Consider the following 14,783-nt stretch of genomic DNA (forward strand, 5'->3'; position numbering starts at 1 on the left):
GGTAATTGTTTTTCCCCATCTTGGCAGTAACACATGCTCTCTACTGCATACACATACACTTGCACAGGCTGTTATGAGGGCGGTCAAAGGCTGCTCATTTCCTGAAATTACTGCCATGTCTACACCTCTTCTCATTAAAATCTCAAAGTTTCTTGATTGCCCCTGCACAGTTTTTCTGGAGCCTCTAATATGGCCCTTATTTAAACCGACATTTTCACACCAGTCACATCCCTTATATGGGACTAGAGAAGGATGCACTGTTATGGCCACTTATAAAAGCCACAGACTGTTTGGTTAAAAATCTTTGGCTTTTTCATGGGAAATATAAATGGGTAGATGGCCAATGTGCAGTTACACTTCTCTAAATTAGAGATTGCAGAGATTGTTAAAAGTGAGTCAGTGCAATTTTAAAAAATTGCTTTAAACATTTGGAACACACACACACACACACACACACACACACACACATACACATACATACATACATAGTATATATATATATATATATATATATATATATATATATATATATATATATATATATATGCGCTCCCTGATTTTCCACACTTACTTAACTGCTCAGTTAATGGAATTAGCGTTTTTCAGACTTGTTCAGTGGGCAAGCAAAACTAACTGCCTATCAAGGCTTTCTGTGCTGTTTCCTGTTCTTACTTTCATTAGCTCTGCCTTACGGAAAGTGTCCTGAAATACAGCAGTGACTGGAAAGCTTGCATGCCGTGCTGTTTCCTTTGGCTCTGTGCTCTCTGCATGCTGTTATCTTTGCAGGTTTGTTCTTTCCTTGAAGTGGGCAGATTGTTTTTGTCTTTGTGGTTTGTAGGGCTGGTGGGATGGTAGCCTTTCTAATTACCAGGCTTTTAGGCAGGTTCACCGGTCAGAGTTGAGTTTTAGGCAAAAAACCCAGAGAAAGCCACATCTGTTCTCTTCATGAGCAGTAGTAAGAGAAGTGCTGTGTCTGCATTTCAGTTGCTTCAGTAAACTACTTTCTACTGATCAATCACATCCTCTAGAACTGCAGATAAAGGATCCTTGGTGAACCCTACAAGCACAGCGATCAATGCCAGGGGCCAATCAGTAATGATCAATGCATCATGCAAAACCTAAGGGAAAGAAACTGATCGCAGTCACTCATCTTTCCCATCTGATGCTTCCCCCTGCGCCCCTGGGCCTCCCACGTTCTGCTGCCCCCCCACCCTGGCCAAACCGTCAGTCGCTGAGAGCCTGATGAGGAAATCCTGAAAAAAAACCTTAAGGATAATATGATTCTTGGTACATAGCCATTAGCAGGTCCCATGGGGCTTTGCAGGCTAGACAGTAAACCTTTTTCTGTAAGAACTGCAATCGCTTGCCCATGTGCAGGTTGGGGATGTGATGATAAGGCATGGAAGAGTCGTTCACACCAAACCCAAGTCCAGTGCACCTTTCCTTTCACTGGACCTTGGAAAAAGAGGCTTCCCTAAAATGCATTATCCCAGACAATTACACTCAGCCGTTACAAATGCATGCCAGGGTCTAAAAGCACAGAGAGTTTTTTCTTGGCATCTTGCTAAACTGATATCAGTACAAATAACCAGTTGGGATCACTAACACATCAGTACTGGCAGCTCTATTGTGTATACTATACACAAGTGATGGCAGGGAGTTATTTGGTTATAAGTCTGAGTTAACTTTAACATAAAGTACATAAATATGAACACAGGCTGTAAGTACGGATGCAAGCTGTATTAATATTGCTGGGGCCTTTATAAGGGGCATGTCTGTAAGCAGACCCAGACATTGTGGTATTTGCCCACTCATTTCTCTGTTTATTTATTGTTAGGCCAGCTAGTTATTTACACTTTATGGATAGGAACGTCAGAATTCATTAGAGGCAATGAAACCTTTTAAAAGGCAGTGAGAGAGCGAGAGAAAGAGAAAGAAGAGAGCAAACTCTAGACATGCAAACGTATTACACTGCGTTTTTAGTTTTTGCTGTGTAACAGAGCAGAGTCTGACGGCTGAGTGTGAGAGCAGGAAAGAAAGAAAAGACTGAAGGAGAGAGAGATAGGGAGAAAGATGTGTGTGTGTGAGTGGTGTGTGAGTGAGTGTGAGTGGTGTGTGTGAGACTGTTTTTTTTTATGGTTTGATGCGGTGCTCTCTTTCTGGCATTATAATAAAACAATGGCACTTCATTCTCTGGGAAGGCAAAGCCACTTATGATATTTGGACGAGCCTTTTACTAGTCATTAGCTTCTTTATGAAATATTTCAACCCTTAGCCTCAGGAACTGTGGGAGCTCTCCACTTCAGAAAGACGTGCTTTCAGGAACAATCATGCACGCACGCACAAACACAAATATACAGAGTCCCACCCCTACCTCACGAATGTCTGACAGTCATGCTCACATTCAAATGGGACTCAGTGGGAGAATACGCACTCCATTCCTCAAACGGTGTCTTGGGACAGGCAGGAGGAGCAGGTTGTTGCGTTGTGGGGAGGTAGGGGTAACGTGTAGGCCAGGGAAAAGTGTGTGGGTACAGAGTAGCCACATTATAGCCATATCTTTTCTCTTCACACATTTCCCGCTTAAAACCAATAACAACAGGGTCAACACTGCGCTGGAACGTGCATGTCGTTGAGCAACAGGCACTGCTGATGTGTGGAAAGGAGCCCTGCTTTAACCCCCTGTATCCCCACTACTTGAACTCCTCAGAGGGCGCAGGCAGCACAACACCTCCCTCTGGAAAGGGCCCAAGGTCTAGAAATGGATGCCCTTCAAACAGACAGGCGCCTGCCATGCCATGGAAGAGCCAAAAACACATGCACTTTTAGATGCTGTGGAGAATGGCGAGCATCTCCTAGCTGGCAGACGGTTAGGAGTCAGACGCTAGTACTAACGGTCTTGGGCTCAATGACTTAAACATGCCCACAGACTCCACTCAGCATCTCATAAATTCCTGTCCTTCAGTCAAACATGCTACATTTGTATAATGATGGTAGTTAGGCAGAGACCGAGATGGAGACAGAGCAGGAGAGAAGGGAGGGATATAACATCTGTGCTGTTTGTTTTGAAAGAGTCTGATTTATTTGATGGTCAGAGTCATAGCCACGGAAAATGATGGCACGGAGCTGCAGTGATTTGCAATGATTTGCATTTGGAGCCATTCAGGTTAAGGTCTGCACTGCACTTAGCTACAAATAACAGACTCAACAACATGGAAGTATGACTGACTCCAGGCTCCAGAAATCTGTTTTGAACTAACTAGACATTCTCAATTCTAAAGTTCAAGCTAAATATTCTGTTGACCATTACTCTAATTAATAACAATCTGACCTTACTTCTGTTCCCACACTGTATACTCCATGAGCGAACATTCTCACAAACACACACACACACACACAAAAAAGTCAGATAAGACGTCTGCATGACATTATTGCAAGTGCTTGAGTCAATTCATCAACTACACCCAGCCTAATCTGCAGTAGATTTATTTGAAGCAGTCCATCCTTGGGCCAAAGCTTCACCTCTGCGGTCAGTTAGTGAGAGATAGCGTGTACAAACCTCTGAATCCCAGCCCAGCTGCACTAGATTACGCTGTCACACAGTGGTGAGGAGTCTTGGAGCACAATGACCTGCTCTCTCCCGTCTCAGACATGCTGCATTAGAGTGCACCAGAGGACGTTCACGAGGAGAGTTTCACTTTGCTTCAGAATGGCAGCAACCCTACTGAGCAGGCAAGGATTTGGATCAGGCAAGCATCTGTGTGTGTGTGAGTAGGGGAATGAGCACGTCAGAACATGTTTCCATCCTAGCTTCCAAAACCTAATATTGAATTTTGTCTCATTTGTGCTTGTTTATTTTTGTTATTGTACAAGCATTGTGCTCGGTACTGGAAAACCTGTTGGATACTGGCCTAATGACTGGAATATAAGAGATGATTAGCGTGATAGATGATGCTTTGTATGAGGCCCACGGCCCAGTGTGTAGGTGCCCTACCTATCCTCACATGCCCCGGCAGCATTAACAGGCAGCCCTAACGAGCACACCCAGGAGCTTCCATCGCTCGGTCCCAGGCAATAATAGGCTGCATAACGCTATAACATCATGTCTACTCACATTGGTTATAATGAAGTTCACATTTGGTGATATTTGGGGAGCACTGCATGCCTGTGCTGTTTCTCCGAGGTGAACAATGGTGAGCAATGCCCTGTTCACGTCACTGAAGGGAGAACTGCTCATTCACATAACTGATGAATGAATTTACGAGGTGCATTTTAAAATTAACAATGGTGTATGTGTGTATTACCAAAGCATAAGCCGGCTGGCACGCAACAAGCACAACTGCTTACGCAAGAATGTTTGTGTGCTTTTTAAAATTTGTTACAGGATAAATCTGTATATGGCTCTGAATGCACAGTACTCGCAGATTGTGTGCATGTGTATGCATGTGTGTGTGTGTGTGTGTGTGTGTGTGTGTGTGTGTGTGTGTGTGTGTGTGTGTGACAGAGAGAGAGGGTGGAAGAGTTAGAGGGTGAGAGAGAAAGAAACTCTCTTAAAGAGGAAAGTTAGTACACAACTGTAAATCATTTGGCTACATGAACATTTTGAACAGAGAGTGACATTACCAGATGTGTTTCTTGTTCAAATGTGTATACATCAGTTCCTGCTCTCGCTCTCTCTCTCTCTCTCTCTCTCTCTCTCTCTCTCTCTCTCTGTGTGTGTGCGCTCGCGCGTGTGTGTGTGTGTGTGTGTGTGTGTGTGTGTGGTACTTCAGATGAATTAAAACTCCGAACAGTTGACATGGTCACAAACAGTGAAAGAATGTGTTTATTGTGATTAAATTAATGACTGTAATGAGGAAATGGATAAATCAAAGCTGAGGAACGGCTCCAGAGTGAAAGAGCTGCTGACATGCTCCAATTGGAACAAACAAATGTTATTACACAACTGAGAGATCATAGACGTTCACACACATTGTCCACCAACAGCTTTACAGTGGCAGTTAGTGGGAGTTTTCCTGTTCTTGGTCATTAACCATACCTAGCCTTATCATTGGCCAGCGCCAGGTGACGGATATTGGCCACACAGCCAGCTGCTTCTTCTTGCAGGACCTCGTCGCTGGATCCTATCATGGGGATCAGGAGCTGCCCAATACAGACCGACAGCAATGAGTCAGAACAGCTATCACCATCAGACCTGGAGAGACACTGCTTTTAAGAACAACTACTCGTTAATAGAAGCCATTTGCCCAGGGAGTTTGGGCAGCCAACCAAAGTTTCAAGTCTAATGCACTGGCATATGGGAAGATGTGGTAACACTTGTCTTGCTCAGTTTTGTGTGTGTGTGTGTGTGTGTGTGTGTGTGTGTGTGTGTGTGTGTGTGTGTGCGCGCGCGCGCATGCGTGCATGTGTGTACACACATGTACATGAGTGAGCATTAGTAAGCCAGTATTAGTAAAAACAGTACAATAACATATGTAAATGTTCCGAATATATGGGAAGATACTTATACCTGTATTTTCTTGTGTTATGAGATGAGCAGATTGCAGTACATGTAAAAAAGTTTTATTGATGACACATTGAGATATATTGCTTCCATATGAAAGCAGCATTAAGATCAGGGATTTAAAACTGTCTCTAGTACCACCCTCCTAAAGAAACAAAACCAAATCTCCTTTCATTTAGGCCTTGGATATACTGCGTTTGTGTGATGTCTCCTCACACAGCTTGCTAACTCCAAAACGGAGCTTTCCAGAACAGCCTGGTTACGTAAAATAATGCATTAAACCCTTTTCCATTTTTATTGTGCAGAATAGGTTACTTATTATACAGTCAGATGATGTGAGTGAAAGTGGGCGAGCGGTTGCCAGTGCTGCTCTGTGGTTGCGCAGCATGGCACGGCATTACACACTGGCCTTTCTTTTTTATTTGCATGGGTGGCGAGGAGAGCCATGCTCTCCATGCTCTCCAAATCTAAATAAACACATTCTGGCACCAGGAACATTTTTAAATCGGTTCAATATGCGCTGCTCTATTTGATCACCAATGGCGGGCTATCGAGCAAGCGGCAGACGTCTTTGGTGAGTTCCAGCCACTGTCTTTCTCTTTCACTCCTTTATCAAATGGCCTCTGACATTACTGTGATGCCTTCCCCGCCTGCAGGTGTTAGACTCAACCCAGGCAGTGTGTGTGTGTGGTCAATGGTCTGAGAGTGACCACACTACCTGGGTTGAGTCTAACACCTGCAGGCAGGGAAGGCATCACAGTAATGTCAGCCCATGGCCTTCTGGTTTATAGGAGTGTCATCAATGAGAACTGTTCCATTTGCTTTTTGAAATGAAGGATGGTCTGAACTCCATGGACTGTGTATTGCTGTCCTAAGGTTGAATGGTGCCTAGGTTAGTCAAAGGACTAGTTAATGCTCATCATTAAGCCAGGGAAACTAGCAAGCCCAGTTATACTGCAGCATTGCAATATTTAATACTACCAACTGGACTCCAGTCTGCAGAATGAGTAGCATACAATGTGCCAGGGGCATCAGGGGGCATCACTAAACATGACAATTTGAGGACGCTTTATCCGTTCATCAGTTTCTGAGTATAGCATGTTATTATATGCCCTATATCATTATATTATATACCCTATATCACATATATACCCTGTAGCACATATACACCCTATAGCACATATATTATACACCATATATCACGTATATTATATACCCTGTAGCACATATATTATATACCCTGTAGCAAGTAAATTATATACCCTACAGCACGTATATTATATACCCTATAGCACGTATATTATATACCCTATAGTACATATATACCCTACAGCACGTATATTATATACCCTACAGCATGTATATTATACACCCTATAGTACATATATACCCTACAGCACGTATATTATATACCCTATAGCATGTATATTATACACCCTATAGTACATATATACCCTACAGCACGTATATTATATACCCTATAGCATGTATATTATACACCCTATAGTACATATATACCCTACAGCATGTATATTATACACCCTATAGTACATATATACCCTACAGCACGTATATTATATACCCTATAGCATGTATATTATACACCCTATAGTACATATATACCCTACAGCACGTATATTATATACCCTATAGCATGTATATTATACACCCTATAGTACATATATACCCTACAGCACGTATATTATATACCCTATAGCATGTATATTATACACCCTATGGCGAGGGCAGGGCAGCTCAGCACAATGACAACTACAGAAACTGCATTGCCGCAGGATGTTGCCGCGGTCCAGTGTTTCTGGGTTTAATTGAGAGCTTCTGTGCTCTACTGTGTTATCATTGTCTTCAAATTGTGTGTGTGTGTGTGTGTGTGTGTGTGTGTGTGTGTGTGTGTGTGTGTGTGTGAGGGTGAGGCTTGAGGTTGAACTCTGACTCTTTCCGTGTTAGACACACACTCGCAGGGCTGCTCCGCACATTTATGTGGTCGATATGGTGCCAAGGCACAGAGAGCCGAGACATTCCCAGAATTCCCTGCTCAAAGATAAATAGTGAAAGAAAAACAAAGGGAAAGGAGAATCTTCTATCTGTGAGTTTGAACCAGATGCCTGGGTTTAATTGACATCCACAAAAAGCTGAGAAAATAATGGACTCTCCATTTTGATTAGTTACTTTGGGAACTTTGTTTGGCGCGTTATTTGGAAAGTCCTCTACCAGCTTTCTAAATTTCACTGTCTCTAAGCCCCAACCTTCCAATCCCCCATCACTCCCCCTCCCCCCCCCCCCGACAAAAAAGGGATCAGTTAACATTTTCAGCTGGAGTAATTTCCAGATTGCCTGTAAAACAGCATCCAAGAGACCTCGGTGAGGGGCGATCGGACATGAACACACGAGGCCTCAGAAACACGCCGGCCTGCTCAGACAGGCTGCTTTTGTGCGCGGCCGGAGGACGGCTGCGTGCGAGCCAGCGTCTCTCGCCAGAGTTTACAGCACGTTATTCAGTGGTGGCCAAAGAGGGGCTCTCCCTCGCTGGGTGTGGAGAGGAGCCCCACATAGGCCAGAACGCTCCACTTGTTAGATACTCCCAAGCCCCAGAAATGTGATAGCGCGTCTGCCGTCTGAAACAGGAGTCCAAGCCGCTGACGTCTTGCTTTGTGCTTTATTGCATCCCCCGCTCTTCTGTCTTGTGTTTGTTAAGGGGACTGGAGAATCCTGACCTCCAGGAAAGCAGAGTAGAACACATTTTCAAAGGCCCTCTGAACACATGCATGTGCGCACACCCACACGTCCATACACACATGCGTGCACGCGTGATCCTCACACACGGAGGAGTCGCTGTGTTAGTTGTGATGGTGTTGAGCTCTCCTCCTGCACCACCACTCACTGTTACTCCACTGCTTCTCTCCATGATTCACCTCAGCTCACCCAACCTGTGACCCTTCACCATCAAGCCCACTGACCTCTGTCTTAGTGTTTACTTTCCCCAGTCTCTCCATCTCTCTCAAGTGCCAGCATTTGGTAATGGGCTCTGTGTTGGGGAAGGTCACTCAGGACAAACACTGTTCTCCTCCGACCCCCAGAGTCACACAGGTCCAGTTAGTGCCTCTCTCCCCTTTCATTCACCTTGCCCATGATTACTCCACCCATGCTATCGTTCTCGTAAAACTGTTAAAATCACATAAGCCACATTGTTTGCGACAGACACACACACACACAAACAAAAACACACAAACACACAATCTAATAGGCTCTGCATTTCTCATTCCCCATCTCAGGTGGAGCAAAGAGATGAGTCATGTTTAAACACACAACACACTTAAACCTTCAGACACATGCTACAGTAGCTAGATAAAAGAGCGCGTGAGAGAGAGAGAGAGAATTCTGAACAGACTGACTGAGTTCAGATGTCATCTGTTCTCCATAACCACAGCAGCCCCGACCTGCTCCTCACTTTAGCATGACTACGGGGAGCTGTACAGTGGCTCCACAGAGCAATGAAACATGGCAATGATTTCCATCTTCTTCCTGTACCCAGCCATGCCTCTGTCCCTTCCTCCTTCTCTGCGTCTGCTGCTCAGCACGGACGTGGCAGCCAGAGCGAACAGGTCTGCAACAGAAGCACCATCAGTGGTCGTGCACACGGCAACAGCACGCCTACACAACATTTTTCTTATTTACCCTTTAAACTCCCCCCGCACCCCACCTCACCCCATCCACAACCAAATAATACATACCAGATACCAGGCTCTGGCAGGCTGCACCGGCTGGAATCCCCTCACATGAAAATGCCTGATAATTACTGGCCGCATTGTGTAATTCGCCTCCATTTACTTTACAAAGCCGTTGCTTATGAAAGGAGCTCTTTAACATAGCGAGAGCTGGCTGAAGCTGTCGGTGAGGATTTATGGTCTCAGCAAACAATCTGCAGAGTAGCGCTGGCTGCGTGTAGCTACAGGAAGCCGACACAGGAGCGGCGGGAAAACGGCTTTTTGCTGCTGCTTTCCATGGCAGACAAAAACGAGACGCATCCGAATGAGAGTGTGAGATATCAAGCGTAGATGTCAAATCAAACGCACCGCTATTCATTCCCAAGGACTGGCGCGTGTTCAAACGGAAAATGAAGAGGAAAGAAGAAGGACAGATTCATGATGTAGAGGATGTGAAGGATTTAACACACAATATTTGAAAGCTAAACACCAAAAACGTAATAGCAAAATCTTTAGACAAGTCATTGTTCTTTCATGCAGGTAGTAAAACCAAGACTTTATGGTAAACTCAAGGCGATATAACAATGACTACAGTAAAACATATGTTTATGTTTTCTCTTAATTGCAGATTAGCAACTGCCCTTTAAGTAGCTTTCCTAGCCTCATGCACCTGATTTAATTGGTCAGCTAATGTCCCAGTTCTTCAAGAGCAGAAGGGTTATGGCAGGACTAACAGCAGTGTGCAGTGATGGGGCTTCCCATCACTGCAGCAGGGTTTCCCCTGCATGTAAGACATGTAGAAGTTTGTGTAAGAAATGGGGCAGTGGCACACACACGCACAACCCCGCCCCCCGACACAAACATGCGCACAGATCTTGAAAATAATGGAAAATACACCCAAAAAATCAGACAAATGAATTTGTGCATTCAGCAATATGTGAAAGGTTTTGGGTTAGTATAAATAGTATAAACATTTTGTTTAATGGTAGCATTTGTTGCTTGTAAAGACTGGGGACAGGAGGAGAGGCTGGTCTCTAATGGCTTTTCCAGGGCAAAATACTTTCTTCTACTTTCTTCTCAATGCTTAATTTCCTCTGGTAAAGCATAGGGGACTGGGTTCTACACCATTAAGAACAGCAAGCAAGAAAGTTACTGTCTGGACACAAGTCTCAGAAAGCACAGCACGGAAAGGGAGGGAGGGAAGAGCAAGAGAGAGAGAAAGAGAAAGAGAAGGAAATCATTACCGGTCTAAGCTGCTCCATGTACTCAGCTCCTTGCTCTGAAATACGGCTGCAATAATACCAGGAGGCAGTCTTGAGTTTTACACTCTTCCATAAATTAAACTAGAGCACAGACACCGTTCCGTGATAAACCCTCTCCAAACCCATTTACAACGTTAGGAAATATTGTTTTAACACATTTTCTGTAACACCAAAGAATATATCATATTTAAAATGTATAGCCACGATGGCCTGCTCTCACTCCTCTCTCCATTATGTGTCCTTGGGGTGTGTCAGGTATATCAGAGGTAAAGAGAGATGGAACTGGATATGCATTTGCTATTTACAGCAAATGAAAAAGCAAAAAGCAATAATGATGCCAGGTTTTTTTTTTAGTATTAACGTCTTGGCTAGGGATTAAAACACATGTCTGTCTGGTCAAGAAACATAAGCAAGAATGATGCACATTCCTACCAACATGCACAACATTTCAATAAGAACATGTACGATTCCCCAACACCAAAAAAGTGACCAGATACCCATCACAAAACACACGTGGGCATGCGCACACCACAGACACGAGCTTAGCTCTATGGACATTTTGGAACCCCCAGGGTCCAAAAGTCTGGAGTTCCCCATTAAAGGAACATGGGAGAAAGTCCTTGCTGTGATGGGTCAACAATATTCATAATTCATATCACCCTGACTACTTTATTTGGGGGGGGGGGGCGTGTGTGCATGTGTGTACGCGTGGTAGGGAGTTTGAAAGCGTACAAAATAGACTTCTCTCATGTGAAAACCTTCTTCTTCTTCGTGGAAAGGCCAAATACAGATGACTTTACATAGTGTGTACACGTGGTAGGGGGTTTGAAAGCACGCAAAATAGACTTCTCTCATGCGAAAACCTTCTTTTTCATGGAAAGGCCAAATACAGATGACTTTACATATCAGCAAAAACAACTATTCTTCCCACTCAAACTGAATTACAGTGTTCATACCAGAATTACAGTTTACATGTCAGATATCTCTTGGCTTATGGCTTCCTCTAAGAATAAACTGTGCTCACCATTGTCATTTTCAAACTAAACTAGTACACCAAAGCATCCAGGGATACCAAAGTATATAATGCATATCTATTATCATATCTGGCGGGTCTAAGTGTACTAAAAATAATTTCACCATTTCTGATCTTTGGTTGATATCTGTTTGTACCATGTGTTAGTGCTTTTTAACATATATTTAGCAGCCCAACAAGGACCGAAATAACAGCCTGAAAACAGTCAAGATTCAAAGGAATTTAGATGTCCATACTTCGATGTGAACTAGAGAGATAAGCACTCAGGATTAATGCTTGAGGTGAAACTGATATTTTAGACATGGAGTGTCAGGATAGCATCTGCCTTTATCCACATTTATCATTCACTAACTATTAAACCAGACAGTGGTGGAAAAAGAACAACCTTTAAATCTTACATTTATTCACTTTGGCGTACAAATCCTGTAAATACATTATTTTTTTGCCAGGTTTTGCACAGCAGTGTCTATAAAGTTTTGGCATGTTCTAATGTGGCCTGCTGCATGTCATGCACTTTAAGCCACCGGAGGCCGGTCCTCAGAGCCGAATGTCTAGCTGCCTCCTGCTGCAGCTCCCTGCCTGCTCTCCGCTCAGAGCCAAGGACATGCCACAGTTGCATTCTGGCCCTGTCCTGGTGCTACCCCTCGCTTAGCAACCGTTCCCCTGAGCGACGGCCTTTCGGCGCGCTGCTGCCCTGGCATGCCGGGGCGGAGGGCTCGGCGGGGGAACCGGTACTCTGCGCACACACACCGCTGTTTGCTCAGCCCAATTCCCATGACGGTTACAAAAACGCACTTGCGCTTCCACCGGCCCAGCAAGAAAACGAGCCTTGTTCTATCGGCCCTCATCTGCTGCTAAAGGCAAAAAGTTTATAGCCTTTCAAAGTTTGTTGGAGATGTTTTCACACGTCAATTAAAACAAAAAAAAGTAAAAGAGAGAGAGAGAGAGACAGACAGACAGAGAAAGAATGAGAGAGAGAGAGAGAGAGAGAGAGAGAGAGAGAGAGAGGGTGGTCCTTCAGACAAGCCTCAGCTGGAAATGGTGTTTGTGCATGTGTGTGTGTGTGTGTGTTTGCGTGTGCATGTGTTTTGGAGTGTGTAGGGTAGTGCAAACATTGTCACACAGCAACTAAAGAGGTTTGAATGAGCTCATCTGAATACTTGTGCTCTGTAGATTTGACTCACTGCTCTTTGATGTATTCTCTTTCTGGCAGGTGTAATGGAAAGCCCAGCGAAGTGTCGGGGGACGTACCTTGACCACACCACTCTCGTGCATGGTGATGCAGTTGTTGGGCTCTCGGGAGAGTTGGAACAGGGCCTGGGCCGTGGCCCGGTGCACGGCCGGGTCGTTGGAGCGGAGGAAGCGGACCACGGGAGCTACGGCGCCGGCTTCCCCAAACGCCTTCCGGTTACTGCTCCACATACAGCAGCGAGCGATAGCCTCTGCCAGGTACCTGCGCAGCTTATCGTCTACCTGCAGCCAGAGAAGATGCACCGCCAGCCGTGAGGACACACGCAGCGCTCATGCAACTCATGATCGTGGCCGTACGCTAAAACGCAGGCGTGTCCGTTGCGTGCTGTAAATGCAACATTCTTGAATATAGCAAGTTACTTATTCAGTGTGTTCATGGGGAGAGCAAAAGGGGTATAGACACCTGTGAAAGCCTGAACTGGCAAGCTTTGTTTTATCCAAGTAAAAAAAAAAAAAGTTTGAACATATAAGTGTAGCAACAGAAAGGCACCAGAAAGCCCTGGGATGTTGTAGAAGTGTAAATGGGCTGATCGGGGCGTACTGTGTTGGTGAGGCTTGCAAGCATGGGGACCACGCCGTGGTCAGTGATGACCGCTAAGTTCTCCTCATCTTTGGCAATTTTGCCAATGGCTGCGCACACGCTGGCCAACACCTCCTTGTTTGTTGATTTCAGCAAATGAACAATCAGCTCCAGGCTGCCCACAAAGGAACGCACCATTTCCCCTGCATCCTGAAACACACCCCAAGAGAAAAAAACATTCACAAGCAATTACAGTGAGAGTGTGTCTCTCTGTGTGTGCGGGTGTGTGTGTGTGTGTCTGTATGCATGTGAAAATGGGCAAGACTGTTGACTAATTGATCTTGTACATCTATCTGCATGTGTGAATAGGCACTTTTGATCTAAAGCAAGCTTTCTCAGTATGACAGCGTGGGTGCTCCCTGGGAACTGACTCCATGACCAGCACCTGACTCAGCCTGCTCCACCAGGCAGATGCACAATAGATACCCACTGCCTCTTTACATTAGTTTCTGAGTAAGGCAAATAGCATGAAATGTACAGCATAACCCAAGTTTCCATAAGTGCCTTGCTTTAGGCTGGAATGAGGAGCATATCTAAAACCTAATGCAGTTCTATCCAATCCACTACACGGTGCCAAGGGTGTGTCTGTGTGTGGTTTGTGCTATCCAAATATTAGAGCCTGTGTTTAAAATGGAGAATGACTCTGTTACCGTGCTGTAACCGTAAGCACGTGCCTCTAAACTCTGTGAGTGTGTCTAAAGCTGAGCTGGTTTTGGGTCAGTGTAGAGGGTGTAGGAGGGGTGGATTCTACTGCAGATGTCACTGCCAGCGCTGAGCACAGAGCAGCTCATGTCCAAGGCACGGTGGGCAACGGAGGAACAGCCGCAATGGAGGAGTGAGCATTGACACGCACTCACACACACATCCACACACACACACACACAGTTGGAAGATGTGGCCACTCTTTTAGTTTAAAAACTCACCACTTTCGGTGGTGCCACCAACACTGGACCATATAGCACCAGCCTGTTTCCACCGATTAGAAAACAGCAAAGTGGCGTCTTTATTGACAGCATGGAGGCATGTAATTACGGCTCAGTAACTGGACGGTGCTGTGAATCAAAACAGGTTGCATGTATATTCCCTCCAGAACTCCAGGCACCAGCACTGAATGCGTCCTACACAGGTATTCCTGTGGCAGAATATTTGTAGAGGTCCTAGCGTACGAGCTAAACCTGTAGCTCGAAACTGTTCCCTTGCACAACGCTTGCCTTCTTCCACTCTGTGTAGCAGAGCAAACATTCATTCCCCTCAAAATAGTGTGCAGGCGCGCAGGCAGAAGGCCCCGAGCTCTGGGCGGGCGGCCGTAGGGACAGGAGAGGACAGCGGTAGGTGAAGGCACTCACGCTTAGATGTCAGGCCAAAGCATGAGCTCCATGTTCAGGGCCTGGGCAAGAGCGAGCTGAGGACGGGGAGGCGAGGGGAGAAAAAT

At 45.1% G+C, this 14,783-nt stretch overlaps 1 protein-coding gene across 2 annotated transcripts in view; it reads right to left on the reverse strand.

Annotated features, from left to right (window-relative positions):
• Positions 1–4,797: 4,797 nt before the first annotated feature.
• Positions 4,798–14,783, reverse strand: part of armc4 (armadillo repeat containing 4) — a 43,989-nt gene continuing 34,003 nt past the window's right edge. For both annotated transcript variants that reach the window (XM_027021532.2, XM_027021533.2), the window contains 3 exons: positions 13,313–13,501; positions 12,772–12,993; positions 4,798–5,142 (listed from right to left, as the gene is read on the reverse strand). In XM_027021532.2, coding sequence (XP_026877333.2) covers positions 5,029–5,142; positions 12,772–12,993; positions 13,313–13,501 — 525 coding nt within the window. In that variant the 3' untranslated portion in view covers positions 4,798–5,028. The remainder of the gene's footprint in view (positions 5,143–12,771; positions 12,994–13,312; positions 13,502–14,783) is intronic.

The sequence above is a fragment of the Electrophorus electricus genome, chromosome 14 (genome assembly GCF_013358815.1).
Source record: "Electrophorus electricus isolate fEleEle1 chromosome 14, fEleEle1.pri, whole genome shotgun sequence".
NCBI classification, from domain to species: domain Eukaryota; kingdom Metazoa; phylum Chordata; class Actinopteri; order Gymnotiformes; family Gymnotidae; genus Electrophorus; species Electrophorus electricus.